Raw genomic sequence first — 17,885 nt, forward strand, 5'->3', positions numbered from 1 at the left:
ACAAGGTGCAATATCCGAGCTCTAAGCTGTCTGGATACTATAAGGACGAGGTAACAAATGGGCCTGGTGTTCTTGATGGAGCTCACCGGAGGGTCAGTTCGTCTTCCTTGCATCCGGTTGCCAAGACTCGAACCTCCTCATTTTGAGTTCCCGTAACAACCGGACGGGCAAGCTCGGAGCTCACCAGAACTCGAGGCAGGCTCGAGCTTGTTATGGTAACAAGATCATAGAATTGTCCCTGATCTCAGTAGACTGTAGAGAAAATCAATAACGATAGAGCTCAGCGACCGCTCGTTGTGTAGTGTTCGTTGCCCCGGTACGGAAGATCACGGGACCGGTCGGCACAAGCCCCGTAAAGGCTAAGCCGGCCACATTCGTGTCCCAAGTTCCAACCTCAACTCTTCCCTTTCCTCCTCTTCTCTCTCTTCCATCCTCCTCTCTTCCCCATCCTATACCCTTTTCGCTCTTCTACACCATCACAATGTTTAAGAGGTTTGTCTTACACTTTTTATATATTTTATTAATGTTTTAGTCGCGCTGACCAGTGTTTTTCTTCACCACAGCGGTCTGGCCCGGACCTTCGGGAGGGCTGCTTTTGCTCGACCTTCCCCCGTCGCACGCCGCGCCCTCCAGCCATCCAAGCTCAATGGCTTCCCTACATTCGCTCGCCTCGCCAGCACTGAGACCGCTGCCGGTGGAAAGATTCACCAGGTCATTGGTGCCGTCGTCGACGGTATGTCACTCAAGTACCGCCAAAATCCTCCCCGTGGGCGGCTGCGCGAAAATCTTTTCTACATCCGATTTCATCGCAACATCCATCAACAACAACCTCAATACAATGCCAAAACACGATATCTGACTTGGGAATACAGTGAAGTTCGAGGGTGAGAAGCTTCCCGCTATTCTCAACGCCATTGAGACCGAGAACAACGGCCAGAAGCTCGTTCTCGAGGTTTCTGTATGTATATCCGATACCAAAATTCGACCCATGATATCAAGCTTCTGTAGCTAACTTTTCATAGCAACACTTGGGTGAGAATGTCGTCCGTACCATTGCTATGGACGGTAAGTAACTTCTTTCCCAGGCGTGAACACGCTGAGTGGACGCCATGTATGGAGACAAAATGTTGATATATCCGTTTAGGTACCGAGGGTCTTACCCGTGGTGCTGCCGCTCGCGACACCGGTGCTCCCATCACCATCCCCGTCGGCCCTGGTACCCTTGGCCGTATCGTCAACGTCACTGGTGACCCCATTGACGAGCGTGGTCCCATCAAGGCCACTAAGTACGCCCCCATTCACGCTGAGGCCCCCGAGTTCACTGAGCAGTCCACCACTGCTGAGATTCTCGTCACTGGTATCAAGGTCGTCGACCTTCTCGCCCCCTACGCCCGTGGTGGTAAGATTGGTCTCTTCGGTGGTGCCGGTGTCGGTAAGACCGTGTTCATTCAGGAGCTGATTGTAAGTTCACATCCGGCAAACCCAACTGAAATCTCTCTAATATTTCCCCCATAGAACAACATCGCCAAGGCTCACGGTGGTTACTCCGTCTTCACTGGTGTCGGTGAGCGTACCCGTGAGGGTAACGATCTGTACCACGAAATGCAGGAGACCGGTGTCATCCAGCTCGAGGGTGAATCCAAGGTGTCTCTTGTGTTCGGTCAGATGAACGAGCCCCCTGGAGCTCGTGCCCGTGTCGCCCTTACTGGTCTGACCATCGCCGAGTACTTCCGTGACGAGGAGGGTCAGGACGTGCTGCTCTTCATTGACAACATTTTCCGTTTCACCCAGGCCGGTTCCGAGGTGTCTGCCCTTCTCGGTCGTATCCCCTCTGCCGTCGGTTACCAGCCCACTCTCGCCGTCGACATGGGTGGTATGCAGGAGCGTATCACCACCACCACCAAGGGTTCCATTACCTCCGTCCAGGCCGTCTACGTGCCCGCTGACGATTTGACTGACCCTGCCCCCGCTACCACCTTCGCTCACTTGGACGCCACCACTGTCTTGTCCCGTGGTATCTCCGAGTTGGGTATCTACCCCGCTGTCGACCCTCTCGACTCCAAGTCCCGTATGCTCGACCCCCGTATTGTCGGTGAGGATCACTACAACACCGCCACTCGTGTCCAGCAGATGCTCCAGGAGTACAAGTCCCTCCAGGATATCATTGCCATTCTGGGTATGGACGAACTGTCTGAGGCTGACAAGCTTACTGTCGAGCGTGCTCGTAAGCTTGAGCGTTTCCTGTCTCAGCCTTTCACCGTCGCCCAGGTCTTCACTGGTATCGAGGGTAAGCTCGTCGACCTCAAGGACACCATCAACTCTTTCAAGGCTATCATGAACGGTGAGGGTGACGACCTTCCTGAGGGTAAGTTTATTCTTTGGTCCCAATTGTATTTCTTCTCTTACTAATATGTTACCAGCTGCCTTCTACATGGTTGGTGACCTCGCCTCCGCCCGCGCTAAGGGTGAGAAGATCTTGGCCGATCTCGCCAAGAACTAAATGTAATATTGCTTTGAAGCGCACTTTTTCCTTTTTGTTAGACATGGACTTCCTTTTCTCATTGCTCCATTTTCCGTCGATGCGTGTACAGTACTCGAATTGAGAAGAAGGAAGTTGAAAAAGAAAGGCCATTCTCTCTACTTCTAAAGGGAAAAGAGCACTCACCCCCCGGCAACCCTCCACCCCCTTTGAAGTCCTGGATGCCAAAAGCATCTAGACTTGTGTGACAATATATTGTGCTCATGTAAGTAAATTAAATGACCACACCCGGCCTTATACCCTCGGGCAGGGACAACATGTATCATTTCTTTTGTTGGATTGGAAAATACGGTTTATGCTTTTTTCTCCGATGTAGTATTCTTTTTACAAATGCGTCTCGTAGTTCATGAGTTAAGTGTAAATGTAACTGCGACTATACTTTCTCGCTATGCACCCTAGTTCGTGTACAGCAGACAACGGTTCTACGCCGGACGTCTGAAGGCTAAAGTTGAAGAGTGTAATAGCCAGCGATGACGGGTGAAGGTATGGTCAACAAACAGATTAGATTATATTATGAACTGACTCAATATGACAGGATATGAAATATATAGTTCGATGCATATGCTTAGATCACTCATTTGCTTCAGCATTGTATCCCCTTCAGGTTCAAAAATCGGCATCTATCCCCCGGTTGCTCAGAAGTCTTTGTGGCGGGCAATTACAGCGTCTCCTCTAAGGCTAGGGCCTAGATCAACGAGTAATGATTAGTATCTTCATAGGCCGACGGTATATTGAAAAAGGGTAAGGAAAGGTAACTCACCAAGGCAGTCCTAGTAGGAATATAAACCTGCAGGAAGTTCCTCCTCCCATTCCACTCCATATCACTCGTGAAGAACCTCGTCCCCTGGTCGATCCTCCCTAGTCCCCCAAACGCCTCGTCGTCAGTATTAAGCACAACCCTGTATGTTCCGGCTTGCTCAACGCCGACCCTATAGTCCGTGAAACTCTCCTCGGGGTGGAAGTTGAAGACCCAAAGGAGACCGGCCCGCTCAAAGACAAGGACCTTGTCGCTTTCGTGCTTCAGAGAGATATAAGCCTGCGGCGCATGGAGCCAGCCGTATTTGGACTCGGTCAGCTGCATCGAGCGGTCGAACTCGTTGAGAAACTTGTAGCGTAGTAGAGGGTCTTCCGTTAGGTTTAGTTGGCGGCGCGCGTACCAGAAGGAGTTGTTGTTACCGGTGCGGGGGAAGTCGAGCCATTCGGGGTGCCCAAATTCGTTGCCTTCGAAGTTGAGGTAGCCTTCGCCGCCGAGGGCGTGGGTGACGAGGCGGATCATTTTGTGGAGGGCCATGCCGCGCTCGATTATGGGGGTGAATGCTGTCAGGACGGACATGTGCGTGTACATTTCTTTGTCGCAGAGCCACATCATCAGGGTTTTGTCGCCGACGAGGCTGAAGGCTTTTTAGTATTGATTGACTGGTATGAGATGATGGAAGGGGCAACTTACGCTTGATCGTGGCTTTCTGCGTATGCGATGGTCTTCTCGCCGTGACGGCGGTTTGTTAATGTGAAGGCGAGATTGCCAATGTCCCAATCAGCGTCCGACTTCTCTTTCAGAAGCTTGATGTACATATCTGGGATGGCCATCGCAAGACGGTAGTCGAAACCAACTCCGCCGACGCTGTGCGGAAGGCATAATGCTGGCATTCCGGAAACGTCCTCTGCAACTGTTATACAGTCAGGGTAGAGACGGTGTAGCATTTCGTTCGCCAGGGCAAGGTACATCACGCCGTCGTCGTCGACTGCTGGACCGAAGTATTCGTGGTATCCGCCGGAAAAGCCACTGCAAACTTGTAAGCTCCTGTTAAGGTAAATTGGATTCCAAATCAAGATACTCACGTCCCAATGCCGTGATGGGTATACAGCATACTAGTGACACCGTCGAAACGGAACCCGTCAAAACCGTACTCCTCCATCCAGAAGCGAAGGTTGCTGAGGAGGAAACGTAGAACTTCATGGTTTCCATAGTTGAATAGTCGACTGTCCCACAGTTCGTGCTGACCTTTGGGCCCAGAGTGGAAATATAGATGGTCGCTTCCATCGAACATGTTTAAGCCATCATCGACGTTTTTGGATGCATGGCTGTGTACCACGTCAAGAAGAACCACTAAGCCCATGCTGTGCGCCGTGTCTACCAGTTCTTTCAGGTCTTCAGGATTGCCGTACCGGCTACTCGCCGCGAAGAAATTGTTGACCTGGTATCCGAAGCTGGCATAGTAGGCATGTTCCATGATAGCCATGAGTTGAATCGCGTTGTAGCCGAGGTACTTGATCCGAGGGAGCATGTTGGCTGTGAACTCTTTGTATGTCGCGACCTTGGTTTCCGGGGACGAGATGCCGACGTGAGCTTCGTAAATACGTAGGCTTTCTGGTTTCTTAGGACGCCCATGTTGAAAGTCGTACCGCTTAGCCTTTGGCGGGTTCCAGAACACAGACTCGTAGATGGGCGAGACGTCTAGATCTTGCACAACACGTTTTATCCATGCAGGAATGCGGTATATCCGTTCTCCGCTGCGTGTAACCATCGTGATCTGCAGAGGTAAGAAGAAGCTTCCAACGCTACACGGTGATGTAGCTGCATATAAGGACATACCTTGACCTTACTATCGTGCGGTATTACAGGCACACCATCCTTCGCAGGGAGGACAATCTCCCAAACACCAAAGTCGTTTCTCGCCATCAGACTTGCCCCGGTGTCCCAATTGTCTGCCAGTCTCAGTAACGCAACCAAGCCAGCTATCCAAGAACCCGGGCGGACGTACTGAAGTCACCCACCAGCGACGCCTCTACAGCGTTTGGAGCCCATTCCCTGTAGGTGATGTCGCCGTTATTGCTGACATTGAAGCCGAATTTCTCGTAGCCCTGTAATTCCAATGAGGGTACTCATTAGTCAATTGAACTCGGCCCATTGGCATGAGGAAGTTAATGAGATGGACCGCCGGAGGACTGTTTACCTTGCTGAACTTATCAAGTCCGCCCTCCGCCTCGTCAACGGTCTTAATCCAGCTCTCAACATAGCTGAATCGGCGCTGGATAGCTTCGCGGAAGGGCTCCAGCCACGGATCAAGATCGATGATACCTGGTGATCAGCGTTAGGATGTCATTGAGTGAATCAGCTGCGCTCCTTGACCCACCGGTGCCATCCGATGGAGCTGTGGAAGCCATGGCCTGAGCAGCGAGATAAGCTAGCTAGCTCGAGCTTGAACACGCGTCGTCTCGTGTCGGTAAATAAACCTCAGCGTAAGAAACAAGAAGAAAATGACTTGAAGCTCCGGAAAAAGGAAAAAGAAGCAATCGAGAGTAAGAAAGGAACCAGACGGGGGAAAGAAGTGGTTCGAGCTCTTGTTCCTGGGGGACGTTTGACTGCGGGGGTCCGTGTCCTTGCCAGGCCATCGCTGACATCACCATCTGCCACTCTCCCAACTCCCAACCTCCCTCTTTATCTTGGAACAACAGCCTAACGCGTTTGGCCGCCGTTATCGACTGGGATGTAACGGCGCGTTGCGACTTGATTGGACATTTCCGCAATTGTCTGCATAGTGGCGGCAATTAGTGGTTTAAATTAAGACTGGTGACAGGGGCTAGACTCGAGGAGCGTCGTGTTGTCGCTCAACAGAACTGGAAGAGACTAACGGAACTGATTGAAAGCTAGGGAATAGATTATCGACTCATGGCATGAAATTAAAGCTTTACCCTGCTATGGTATCAAAATAAAATATCCACAAGAAGAAACGGCCATGTCAGGCTCTCCAAGTCACAGAAACGGTTTATGTACATCGTTAATCCCCGCCGCTAATGACCTCGACTTCGACAAAGGAATATCATTGAGTAGGAAGTGGTGGAGGGAGTGCTAAGTGACAGATGTGTTAGTGGATGAGGAGAACTAATATGACTCGAAAGCACTCACGATTTCTTAGAGGTTGTTGCCAAGGGTAGCAACAATGCTGCCGACGGAAGCACCGACGCCAGAGAGACCAAGACCACCGAGGAGACGGGCAACCGAGGGGCTGAGCTTGATAAGAAGAGCCTTGCCGTCGGTGCCAACAACAGTGAGGAGCTGATTGACGGGAGCACCAGTGTGGTTGACGAGCGCACCAACGGAGCTAGCCTCGTCCACAACCTCGCCGACAGGCTCACCAACGGTAGGAAGACCAAGACCAGAGACGAGAGAAGCAGCCTCAGGAGAAAGCTGGATGAGAAGACGCTGCGAGTTGGTTCCAGTGACCTCGAGGATGTCCTGGACCTTGGGGACGTCGTCACCGACGACCATGCCGTCACGCTTGAGGTTCTTGCCGACAGTGGCGACGACGGAGCCGACGGGAACACCAACACCGGGGAGACCGAGGCCGGAGAGGAGACCGGCGAGGGAGGGAGAGAGGGAGACAAGCAGGTACTCGCCACCCTCACCAACGACGGTAAGGAGACCATCGACAGGCTTGCCGAGGTTCTTGACAAGGTCGCCGACGGAGCTTGCGGAGGCAACGACGGTGCCGACGGGCGTTCCGACAGCGGGAAGGCCCAGGGTGGTAAGGAGCCCGGCAACTTCAGGGCTCAGCTGAATGAGGAGGCGCTTGGCGTTGGGGCCAGTGATCTCGAGGACATCCTTGACCTGAGAGCCGGCGTCCTCCACGATCTCGCCGCTGGCACCGGAGGAGGCCTTGGCGCTGGAGCTGGTGATGGCGCTGGCAACGGGGATGTTCAGGGACTGAGTAACGGTCTCGAGGTCCTGGGTGATCTTGGTGGGAGCAGCCACGACAGAGGCGGCAAGGGCCGCGAGGGCAGTAAAGTAGGCAGCCTTCATTGTGAGGGTATGTGGTAAATGAGTGTGGGTATTTGGTAAGGAAAGACTGAAGTTGGAAACAGACAAGAGAGAACGACTGGCTAGTTGAGAAGAGAAAACCGACACTGGTCCAGGAAGGTTCTTGCCTCTTATATGTCGTTGAGAATATAGGGATCACTGACAGCGAAGCCGTGATGTGATGATCGTCGATATCCACATCTCTACCAGAAAGGGACATGGCTAGATGGCGGGTGAATCCGTAATGTATGCTGGTCTGTCATGACTCGGCATGGCCAATTCCCATGGAATTCAAATCCAGGTACGGAGTCTGCTCTACATTGTGGATATCAACATGGCAGTATTTGTCACTTTCACATGGCACAGCGAAGCTCTTAACAATAACAAGTATCAACCATAGTTTTGGGCCACGGTCAAACGTTGAAGCCCGCCAGACGAACAATGCTTCGCTGCAAGGCAGAGCAAAGCTCATGCCGAATCCACCAGGAGCCTACGCAATATGCACCGTTATCTGAACAAAAACAGGGATTTGCAAGCAACAACCAACCCACATCAGCAGTACATTAAGCGTGCGTATTATGATCTACATCCTCGTTCTAGTGCACTGCACCGTCGAACCCTAGAGCATGAAGTCTCCAGTCAGGAAGAGTCAGGCGGCCCTGCAGATCGGCACTTGCGAATTGAGCGAATCAAACACTGCAGGGCTCTCGTTAGTTAATGAAATGTCCCAAGGTACAGTACATACTGTGTAAAGTGGGACTATGGCGGGATTCCCGGCAGAGTGTTGGCCGCAAGGGCTATATAGTTTTGGTGCAGTACAATGTAGTCGCAGTGTCGCACTAGCAATACATTTTGTAGATCGTAGGCCAATTGTCTGATAGCTCCTTCTCTATTACATGGTGACATATTCTTTGCTCGGTATTCGACTTCGACATTTGAAGGTTGTCTGGACGGATATGGTCATCAGGAAGCTGGTATCAATACCGAGACCTAAAGCAAGGAGTTCGTGCTAAAGCTCTGAGCCGCTGACCTTGACTCCGTGTTTCAGTCTACAGAGCTGCAGACTCTGAATTCCATTTTTAGCCCCCACAGAACCGATCGAGCAGCGAAGCGGAAGCCCTGGAGACGGTGCTGATCGTGCGTATCCTCATTTAACTAACGCTCAACTCACCGTACTGCTGGGCCACGCCGATGTACGGAGTACTTACAGCTGCATGATTCTGTAGAACCTGGGGAAACGTCTCTGTGCCAGCCTCTAGGTTCAATTCATGATTGTTGGGATCGGATCTTCTGAGGTGGTGCGTAGTGGTAGCTAAGGTGTTAGGTATGCAGTTGACCAGCCGCTCCAGCAAGTACTCCGTACTCTGGCAGGATTGTGGCTGCGGAACCGAAAGTCGGGCGGACGGCAGGCGCCGCCTTGTAAGTTGTCGGTCGCAGCCATGGGTCTGATGATGTTGAGGCTTTGTCCACGCGGGAGTTCTCCTTGCTTTTTTCCCAGATGATCTCATCCCTCTAATCAAAAGAAAAGGGGTTGAAGCTTCCGTGAGGTGGAGTAGTAGTGCAGCACGGATGGTGGCGAACTGGAGGGCGCGGCCACGACTCCGTTTGTGGGGACCGCCAGGGGTTGGCTCTGGGCACAACACTCGCTATCTTCGACATGCGATTGATCCAGCGTTCTGGCATAGTCTGTTGCGTTATTAGTGACTATCTGCATTTAAATTGCACTTTTTTGGGTGCTGAGAGGGCATGGCCCGGAGTCTATATGCAAATCGCACGTGAAGAGACTTTTGCTCTACGGAGGAGGACGGAACCCGCTATTGACGAATGAAACCTTGGGCGGATCAGCCCTAGGCTCTCTGTATCCGGGAGAGTCTTCTACTACTCCTAGGTAGATGTCATAGGACGGTAGACCGCTGGATGACCGGCGATCAGGAGAAGCACGGCAAGGTACGTGACGTCTGCTAAGCATGGTGTTACTGAATACTGAAAACTTGGAAGTCGACATCATTATTGATTCAAGCTGTATCCCCGCTCAAGTCCCGGTAATGGTATTCCATATGACGGTGAAAGAGAAAGGGGGGATTGACCTGGGCCCATATGTCAACTGTCAACTGCCGATCAGGTACGGAGTCCTGAACAGTGAACAGACTCATGGAACCGGACGGGATATGCAACGGCGCACTGCAAATCAGTCGCCCTCATAGGGCGCCTCCTCCTGGTACACGTCATACTTATACTGACTACCTGTGTGATCGGACCTCAACCCTGATTGACCTACGCCATAAACCTTTTCACGAGCCGTCAGCCCCTCCTGCGGCGCTTCAGAGTAAATGCCTCGTCGACGAAGCTCGGGAACCAAGAGATCAACAACGTCCTCGAACGTTCCTGGCGTGGTGACATACGCAATGTTGAAACCGTCGAGGTCGGCCTCCCGGACCCAACGCTCCAACTCATCCGCAACCTTTTCAGGCGTTCCAATGGCAACAGGTCCCAAGCCGCCAATGGCAGCTTTCTCCGCAACCACACGAGGAGTCCATCGTGGGACGTCTTCGCTTGTGGTGGTGAAGCTGTGGAGGGTGCTAGTGACCTTGTGGGCCTCCAAGGAGTCGGCTGCTGTGATGTCCTGGTCCAGGGGCAGGCGGGAAATATCAATGCCTGTCCATCCGCTGAACAAGACCAGTCCTCCGATGACTGAGGCGTACTTCTTCAGCTCTTCATACTTTGCCTGCGCTTCCTCGTCGGTACGCCCGAGAATGGGAGTAAAGGTCGAAAAGAACTTGATCGACTGCGGATCACGGCCGAGCTCTGCAGCTTGCTTGCGAATAGCAGCAATCTTGGGAGCAAGAACAGATGGCGAATGGGCGGACACGAAGATACCCTCAGCATGGGATGCTGCGAAGCTAGATCCCGCTGCTGATGTGCCAGCCTGGAAAAGGAAGGGTGTGCGCTGCGGCGAGGGGTCGACAATGTGGCGCGAGTTGACGGAGAAATACTTGCCCTTGTGGTTTATTTGACGGATCTTGTCAGGGTCGGCATACGAGTCTGTTTCGGGGTTGGGGGAGACAGCATCCGGAGCCCATGACCCTTCCCAGAGTCTGCTATGGATTAGCATAGGTCATCAGTTCGGATGGAAATGCTTTACTTATACAGCACGCGCAGATATTCGTCTGCTTGACGGTACCGTTCGTCGTGCTCAATTGGGGATTCGAGGCCGATAGCTTTGAAGGCAGCCTTCTTCCAAGAAGTGACAATGTTCCATCCAAACCGGCCGTCCGTCATATGGTCCAGAGTCGAAAAGCGCTTTGCAAGAAGGAAAGGAGGCTCGAATGACGTCGACGCTGTGATTGCGAAGGCGAGGTTCTTGGTCACGGCTGCCATTGCAGAGATGGGCTACACTCCATCAGTCCATGGCTCGATCAAAGTAGGGCATGGACGACATACGATTGTCGGGTCGGTGACGGGCCATTGAGCCGCGCGCCGAATACATTCGTCCAGCTTCCCCTCATAAGTATCATACCCGCCGTATGTATCAGCCAGGAACAAGGCATTGATGCCTCCTCGCTCCAGCAGCTTCGCGAGCTCGACCCAGTAGGTCAGCTTCCGCTTCGTGGCGGACTTGTCGGTTGGATTCTGCATCGATTAGCAAAGGTCGCAGAGTCCGAGCTAACTTATCATGCATGACATACTTTCCACTGCCCAGGAGACAAGTGTCCCACCGTGGACATATCGAACGCGTTTAGAATGATCTTCTTCTTGCCATTCTGCTTGCCGTTCAGACCGTCTGCAACATTGGTATCACTCATCTTGCCGTAATCGAATCAAGGAATTTCCTTAACACTAAACAGCCGACAATGACTGCCAGTACTGAGCCTTTTAACCCCAAGATATAGATGCATGGTTGTGCTCTTAGCCCCGCGGCATATCGCCATAGCCTCTCGCCATGGCGCAAGCGCTGTGCTATTGCATCAAGCCATCAATACTCCAACGGGTACAAGAATATCTTATCATTTCGCCATCAACCCCGCATGAATCGCAACCGGAGGATCTTTAGGGCAGGCTTCCATTTGTCACTTGTGTTGAAGCTACGTGTGTCATTGAACCTTGGAGGCTGTCTGTCAGACGCGAGTGGAGAAGTCTTTCACCATCAAGGGCCCTATTGCGTGACAACCGACCTTTTCAGGACGCATAACATTTATTTGAGCTTTGACTCGGCCGATATCTGAGTATTCTAAACAGCGATTCATCTTAGCGTGCTATTGCGATTGAGCTACCCTCGTCAACCTGAGTCAGTCTTGCTCGGCTCGACAGCTGTGACGACTGGACTAGATTCTGGATCGCGGACTATGTCCGAGTCGCTCGCGTCCGCGGAATCTCTTGCTTTTTCGCGCTTGCTGGTAAGAGTTAGCATACTGCTCTGGAAGGAAGGAAATGGCAATACGTACTCCTGGCGTGCGATGAAATACCTGATGACATGAGCGAGTGCAATCAAACAAATCGCGTTTCCAAGAACGAACGCATAACCCTTCTTGAACCTCGGACCCTCTACTGTCTTGAACACTAACAGCGGGGTCCAGGCCGTGGTCGACTGCGCAACTGTGTTGAGTATGACTAGAGTTATGGAGCGTTCCACCGGGGAATAACGCAATTGCTCGTTCACCCAGCCATACAACACGCTGGACATGGACACAGCCGAGTACGTCGTGATGAAGGCAAACCAGAGCGCAGACTCGGGGACGTCCCAAATGACCAGAATGACTAGACCGATAATATTCCAGACGTGCGCGACAGTGATTGCCCACGCAGGGCCAAGGACGAGATCAGACGCAAAGCAGATGAACAGCGTATAGAACATCCCAAGAGCTGGGGAGATGGTACCCAGCTCGTTCAAACGGCTTGTTGAGTACCTCCCTAAGCTCTTCAGCCACAGCAGGTAGCCGCCAGCCGAGGTGTTTATGCTGCCGTTCCAGAAGAGAATGTCCAGCAACAGCAATGCCCAGAACTTCCAGTTTTGAAGGACACTTGTCAATGATTGCAGGGTGAACTTGCCCTGGAATGTGTGGCCTGCGCGCGAGAGGCGAGCCTTGGATAGCTCGATGTCCTTGTCGTTAACCACTAGTTTGTTTGGTTTGTCAGGCGTCCCGGGGAGAATGAAGTATCCTAGAACTCCGATGGGAACAGTGATGATCGCACAGATGATGTACATCCAACGCCAACCCGCTAGCCCGTGGACACCGTCGAGCCTTGCTGATGTACCGGCTTGGATCAGACTCGCTGTGAGGGTGCCTAGGGTGAGTCCGACGTAGAAACACCCACCGCGGCGGGCAATCTCATCGCCGCGGTACCATGCTCCTGAAAGTCATCAGAGGCAGGTTCATGTTTCGACCAGGTCCGAAACTCACCGAATATATAATGCATTCCCGGAAAGAACGCCGCCTCAAACCATCCCACGAGGAATCGGTAAGCCATCATCTCGCCGAAGGAGGTCGCTCGGTATTGCAGCAATGTGAAAATACCCCACATGATGTCCAGGAAAGGAATCACCCACGACATGGGGAATTTGGTGAAAAGGTATGCGAACGGTAACTGGCCGACGACCGCGCCGACGGTGTACATGGTCTGCAACTCGACAAGCTCATTGCCATGGAGTTGTAGATCTTCCTGTAGACCGGAGACATACGCATTGTCTACGTAGAGCTCGTGTTAGCCGAGATCTTGCTGCCGCAAGCTTCTGATTGAGAAGCACGTACTGATATTCGCTTGATCGACGTATTTGACCCAATAAGCCAGAAAGGCATAGGGGACGATCAAGGCATCGAGCTTTAGAATAAGTCGTCGCTCTTCCTTGGTATCCTGGTCCGCGAACCACTTGACATGGTACCACTTTTTGTTTTCTCGGACGGTAGACATGGCGCTCGTTGTCTGGAGAAAGATAACCCATCCATTTTTCTTTGCTGCAAAGCCAGAAGGTTTTATAGTTTGGACTCGGAGCTGCAAGATGCCACTCCTCGGCGATATTGCGTGAGCCTGGGCGTTCCGGCCATGGGCAACTTTCTTATCAGTGAGTTTCCCTCTTGACACATAGCTTATGGCTTCGGACAGCTCGACGCCGGGAAGGCGGAGAGGACTCAAGCTGAGCTAGATGCAGAGTTCCGACGTGCAGATGCATGCTCGTGGCCAAGGATCGTGTCAGGAGGTGGAGGTAAGGCGTGCTCGAGTTAGTGTTTTGCACTCGCATGGACTCCTCGGGTAGATTGAGGCTTTTTCAATTCAGGATTCATCTGCGCCAGGTGAATCCAAGTCAGTATGGGCATTTGAGAAGGCTAGGCTGCCTGTTTGGTATCAGATGCCAGCCAACTGGACTAAGGTGGACCTACATAGGTACCTGATGTGCTTGTTGAGAGATATTTCCGTGGTCCCGCGAGACTCCGTGTTTCAACAATTTTGACCTATTAAGCGAGATCAGACGAGTGAGAGGGAAAGCGGCTTATGATGATCGAAAGTTGAGAGTCGAAGTTGCTGTTTGCTTTCAGCTCTTTCCGGGTTCGGCCCAGATTGTGCGAGGGCACATGGTGACTTACGCGAGCGCCTGCTCCTACTCGCACTCAAGTCGGCTTAGCAACGCCTGGCTACGCCTAAGTCCTCAGCACTGCTGGCTTACCGGTTTCCCTCAAGTTGGTCTTCGTATCCTCTCATCAAGTCCTGCCACACCTCATCCATGACTAGCTGTTCTGTTCGGTGCATTGCTTCGCGAACTGAGAGTCCATCAGCCACCAAGTTGTCCCTCCTAGGTCTGATGCAACTTTGAGACTCTCACGGGAGTTTAATTACTGAGATTGCGGGAAAAGACAGCGGCAGCGCATACAAAACGAGATGGATCGAAAAACAGGCGAACAGGTCGGACCTCGGAAATATCACTGGAGGCCGGCAATGTAGACAAGCGTCTGGGGTTTCCCCACGGGGAACAAAAACCATCCAACGCCTTCCTACACCTGGGCTGAGTTGTGTCTCGGCGTGGATTATACCGTCGTTCTAGCAAAGCTGAAAGGGAAGGTATGGCCGGCCGGATTTAGAGAAATGGGCGAGCTCGTTCGTGCGGGGAATAGGAAGAGGCGGAGGTTATATACCCAGGAAAAACCGCCAGAGATGTGAGAAACAGAAGGAATTGTTCTTGCAAGCCCAATTCGGCATCTGCAAAAATGCCTTCTTTCAAGTGGTTTGTCTGCGTTACTGCTCTTCTCTCAAACAGCATTGTGAGCGTGGCCTCCTCGAAGCACGCTCGAGAAGACAATACACACTGGCGAGGCCGACTGCCAGAAGCTTCGAGCTACGATGCCCCTCGCTTCTGCTGTTCGTGGCCTGGGGGATGGATTGAGCCGGAAGTATTCAAAGGAGAGATTGAGGCCATAGCTCTGGCAGGGTTTCGCGGTGCAGAAATCAGTGATGTGAGGGACAGCATTCCAGAAGCAATGGACCCACAAGTCTATGGTTGGGCACAAGAGAGATGGAATGCAGGAGCTCTTGCAGCTTACCAAGCTGGACAAGAGTAAGTCCTTCAATGCCGGCACAGATGAACTTGACTAACGCAAGGATAGCCAAGGTATTCACATCGACTACACTCTAGAGCCTCACTGGCCAACTGGCGTTCCCGGTTATACTCCCGACACGGTGGAGACAGCAAAAGAGCTCATCCACGGACAGATTCTCCTCCAAGCCGGTACCAATTATTCGGGACCTCTCCCTTTGCCCGTCGCAAACCCGTCTGGACAGAATAACGGAAACCCTAACGTGACCGCCACGCCTTAGCTGGTTGCTGTCCTTGTAGCCTGAACAAGTACGACTAATATCACCGCGTCTATTGTTATATTCGAGGACTCCACGGTTACAGATGTCTCGCAGCACTACAAGAACGAGACACTTACTTGGACGGTTCCCCCCGACGGTCCTTATGTTATTGTCGCGATATACGGTCGTGGAACAGGCCAGGTGCACAATATGTACGATATGAACTCGAAAGGGCCTCAGCTGACAGAACCTGCACCTGCTTATATCGTGGATCACTTGTTTGTGGCTGGAATGAGAGCATCAGTCAAGTATTGGAATGAGCACGTCTTGACAGACGAGCTTCGACCCTTGATGAACACTTCCCAAGGATCGCTTTCCGAGGACTCCCTTGAACTAAAGCTCAAGCAGTATTGGACACCAAGTTTCTTAGATGAATTCGAGAAGCGACGCGGCTATGACCTGACACCATACCTTCTCTATCTCTTGAAAGACACCAATAACTTTTCTGGAGACTCGGTCATTGCCCAAATGGTTGATTACGACTTTTATTCCACTGTAACGGACTTATATATCGACTACCGACTGACCTATCTGCAAAGATTTCGCTCACAGTCTTGGACTCAAGTTGCGAGCTCAACCGTACACAGCAACGCTTGATTCCACGCGCGCCGCGGCCTTGGTCGATATTGTAGAAGGAGAGTCACTAGGATTTAAAAGTACCCCGGAATCTTTCCGGGTGCTAGCGACAGGCAGAGATGTTTCCTCCAGGACGACAATCTTGTCCAACGAAATTAGCGCATACCAGGGTGAAGCGTATGGAGTCACCTGGGGCTTTCTCCTTGGAACAGCTAACTTCGACACTTCCCTGGGTGCGAGTCAGAGTGTTATTCATGGCTTCCCATACAGTGACTCACCCACCAGCGTGTGGCCGGGATTTGCGCCTTTTACTTCCTTGGGAACTTCTAGCAACGGGTTTGCGGATGCATGGGGCCCACGGCAGCCGCAGTGGCTCTTTGCACGAAATGCAAGTAGTTACATGCCTCAGTCTCAGGCTCTGATGCAGAATGGCTCTGCTTCTGTCGATATTGCTATTCTGAATCTGGATTGGGGAGTTACCGCGGCTTGGGACGACGCTGGTCTAAATGGCGCGGGCTATTCATATTAGGTGACATACATCTTTTCTAGTCAAAAACCGATTGCTGATGAAAATCCTGTTTCCACCCCAGAGCTTCTGGCCGAGTACTCTGCAACCGTGAGAAATGGCTGCCTAATCCCCGGGGGCCCGGATTACAAGGCACTCGTTCTCGACAATGTGACATCGTTGAATCTCGATAGCGCTCGAGACATCCTCTCATATGCCGAAGAAGGGCTCCCGATTGTTATTGTCGGTAGTACTCCGAATCAGACGCAGTCGCTCTGCACATCATGTCACGAAGCGTCTTCACAGCTCAATGATATGTTTGAAGCTATTCTTGCTTTGTAAGATACGCGCCAGGTGAACTCCGAGTCTGAGGTTGTCGCATCACTCAAAAGCCTAGGAGTCAAGTAAGTGTCTCAAAGCGCGAATGTCCTCCTATATCTGACCATGGAAAAAGCCCTCTAGTTCGGTACACCGATTCGGACAATGTAACAACAGTAACTACTAGACGACAGCTGCAGGAGAACGAATATGTCTACTGGATCTATAGTTCGAACCGCACGAGCCAGACCGTTTACCTGGAAGGCGAAGGATACCCACTCCACTCAAGCCTATGGACTGGGGAAGTGTCGCCAATCGCTTCTTGGGACACCGTCAACGGCTATACTGCTGTCAATGTGACTATCGGAGAAGACGCAGCTGAGGCAATCTACCTGGGCCACCACAACCCATACGGTGTAAATAACCTCGAGCGGCATAGAATATCTACAGACGCGGAAGGTGTCAAGACGAATCAGGCAACCTCTTCGTCAGAGCGACCGAGAATGGCAAGTACACGGCACATCTTTCTACTGGAGAACAAGTAACCGTCTCGTTTGATTCTATCCCTCCCGCCATAACACCGGAGTCATGGACTCTCACGGTCGAAGACTGGTCGCCAGCTTCTATCAACGAGGCGGGGCGGAACTCGTCTCTCACGGCGAAGAAGACACTCGCCCCGATAATCCTGAGTACATTGTTGCCCTGGAACGAGATACCGGAATTGGAGTTTGCCAGCGGGGTGGGAGTCTACCAGACGGCAAACCTAACTACTCAGCAAGAAGGGCTGGGAGTTTCCATCTATTTTGGCGAGGTCGGAGGATCATGGGATCTCAGGGTCAACAGCCAGGTCGTCTCAGAGGTTGACTTGTTTAGGTCCGCGCCTCTAGATGTGACTCCGTATGACCGTGATGGAGAAAATGGTAAGTTGGGGCTTTCTCATTGGGTTTGAGTATGACTGCTAACTTTAATGTGCATTAGATATTGAGATAACGGTTGCTACGACTCTGTGGAACAGGCTTAGGAAGACATGGCCTGACTTGTATGGAACATTGGAGCCGCAGCAGATTGGGCTTCTAGAGCCGGTGAATTTCACGTATTATGCCCAGCAACATATCTAGCTAGCCATAATGAATCCGCTTAGTGTATTACCTAGCGGCCCTAGCCTAATCAGAAATTGCGGGGTACTTTTTAATTACGGAGTAGCTAGCAACATGCAATTTCCCCCGACTGTACCTAGTTAACGGTCCTCCTGCCCCGACAATCCTCAATTGAGACCTGCCTCGTTCAATTTCCTGCGTGATTCTTCC

General features: G+C 52.0%; 6 protein-coding genes across 6 annotated transcripts; 2 read left to right on the top strand and 4 right to left on the bottom strand.

Moving 5' to 3' along the window:
* Nucleotides 1–399: 399 nt before the first annotated feature.
* Nucleotides 400–3,037, top strand: BDW74DRAFT_146708 (F1F0 ATP synthase subunit beta). Its single transcript, XM_073723404.1, has 7 exons — nt 400–492; nt 564–733; nt 873–958; nt 1,023–1,065; nt 1,145–1,461; nt 1,516–2,365; nt 2,421–3,037. The coding sequence occupies exons 1-7, from the start codon at nt 482–484 to the stop codon at nt 2,498–2,500; spliced, it is 1,557 nt and encodes a 518-aa protein (XP_073588221.1). The 5' UTR covers nt 400–481; the 3' UTR covers nt 2,501–3,037.
* BDW74DRAFT_146712 (1,4-alpha-glucan branching enzyme GLC3) lies at nt 3,024–5,967 on the bottom strand. Its single transcript, XM_073723405.1, has 8 exons — nt 5,674–5,967; nt 5,494–5,618; nt 5,302–5,401; nt 5,133–5,245; nt 4,379–5,070; nt 3,987–4,322; nt 3,300–3,930; nt 3,024–3,224 (listed from the first exon to the last, which is right to left on the bottom strand). The coding sequence occupies exons 1-8, from the start codon at nt 5,702–5,704 to the stop codon at nt 3,198–3,200; spliced, it is 2,055 nt and encodes a 684-aa protein (XP_073588222.1). The 5' UTR covers nt 5,705–5,967; the 3' UTR covers nt 3,024–3,197.
* Nucleotides 5,968–6,003: 36 nt separating this feature from the next.
* BDW74DRAFT_146713 (uncharacterized protein) lies at nt 6,004–8,033 on the bottom strand. Its single transcript, XM_073723406.1, has 2 exons — nt 7,738–8,033; nt 6,004–7,638 (listed from the first exon to the last, which is right to left on the bottom strand). The coding sequence occupies exon 2, from the start codon at nt 7,338–7,340 to the stop codon at nt 6,453–6,455; it is 888 nt and encodes a 295-aa protein (XP_073588223.1). The 5' UTR covers nt 7,341–7,638; nt 7,738–8,033; the 3' UTR covers nt 6,004–6,452.
* Nucleotides 8,034–9,525: 1,492 nt separating this feature from the next.
* On the bottom strand, nt 9,526–11,601 carry BDW74DRAFT_187582 (xenobiotic compound monooxygenase, DszA family; the record flags this gene model as incomplete). The annotated part of the gene is made up of 4 exons (XM_073731511.1): nt 11,024–11,601; nt 10,779–10,967; nt 10,480–10,727; nt 9,526–10,432 (listed from the first exon to the last, which is right to left on the bottom strand). The coding sequence occupies exons 1-4, from the start codon at nt 11,138–11,140 to the stop codon at nt 9,526–9,528; spliced, it is 1,461 nt and encodes a 486-aa protein (XP_073588224.1). The 5' UTR covers nt 11,141–11,601.
* A 12-nt stretch (nt 11,602–11,613) lies between these two features.
* On the bottom strand, nt 11,614–13,244 carry BDW74DRAFT_187584 (putative MFS transporter Seo1; the record flags this gene model as incomplete). The annotated part of the gene is made up of 4 exons (XM_073731512.1): nt 11,614–11,728; nt 11,780–12,686; nt 12,737–13,021; nt 13,085–13,244. The coding sequence occupies 4 exons, from the start codon at nt 13,242–13,244 to the stop codon at nt 11,614–11,616; spliced, it is 1,467 nt and encodes a 488-aa protein (XP_073588225.1).
* A 1,289-nt stretch (nt 13,245–14,533) lies between these two features.
* BDW74DRAFT_187585 (uncharacterized protein) lies at nt 14,534–17,696 on the top strand (the record flags this gene model as incomplete). The annotated part of the gene is made up of 9 exons (XM_073731513.1): nt 14,534–14,550; nt 14,584–14,880; nt 14,930–15,122; nt 15,207–15,730; nt 15,837–16,255; nt 16,346–16,598; nt 16,715–17,037; nt 17,073–17,498; nt 17,557–17,696. The coding sequence occupies 9 exons, from the start codon at nt 14,534–14,536 to the stop codon at nt 17,694–17,696; spliced, it is 2,592 nt and encodes an 863-aa protein (XP_073588226.1).
* Nucleotides 17,697–17,885: the final 189 nt, after the last annotated feature.

This window comes from Aspergillus multicolor, assembly GCF_047715735.1.
Source record: "Aspergillus multicolor strain CBS 133.54 unplaced genomic scaffold BDW74scaffold_3, whole genome shotgun sequence".
Taxonomy (NCBI): domain Eukaryota; kingdom Fungi; phylum Ascomycota; class Eurotiomycetes; order Eurotiales; family Aspergillaceae; genus Aspergillus; species Aspergillus multicolor.

Excerpts from the sequence above, each read along its gene's own strand:
- BDW74DRAFT_146713 (XM_073723406.1), bottom strand. The coding sequence starts at position 7,340 with ATGAAGGCTGCCTACTTTACTGCCCTCGCGGCCCTTGCCGCCTCTGTC.
- BDW74DRAFT_146708 (XM_073723404.1), top strand. Across the intron at positions 959-1,022 it reads AGCTCGTTCTCGAGGTTTCT|CAACACTTGGGTGAGAATGT; the intron begins GTATGTATATCC and ends AACTTTTCATAG. Across the intron at positions 1,462-1,515 it reads TGTTCATTCAGGAGCTGATT|AACAACATCGCCAAGGCTCA; the intron begins GTAAGTTCACAT and ends TTTCCCCCATAG.
- BDW74DRAFT_146712 (XM_073723405.1), bottom strand. The coding sequence starts at position 5,704 with ATGGCTTCCACAGCTCCATCGGATGGCACCG. Across the intron at positions 5,619-5,673 it reads AGCTCCATCGGATGGCACCG|GTATCATCGATCTTGATCCG; the intron begins GTGGGTCAAGGA and ends GCTGATCACCAG. Across the intron at positions 3,225-3,299 it reads TTCCTACTAGGACTGCCTTG|GCCCTAGCCTTAGAGGAGAC; the intron begins GTGAGTTACCTT and ends TCGTTGATCTAG.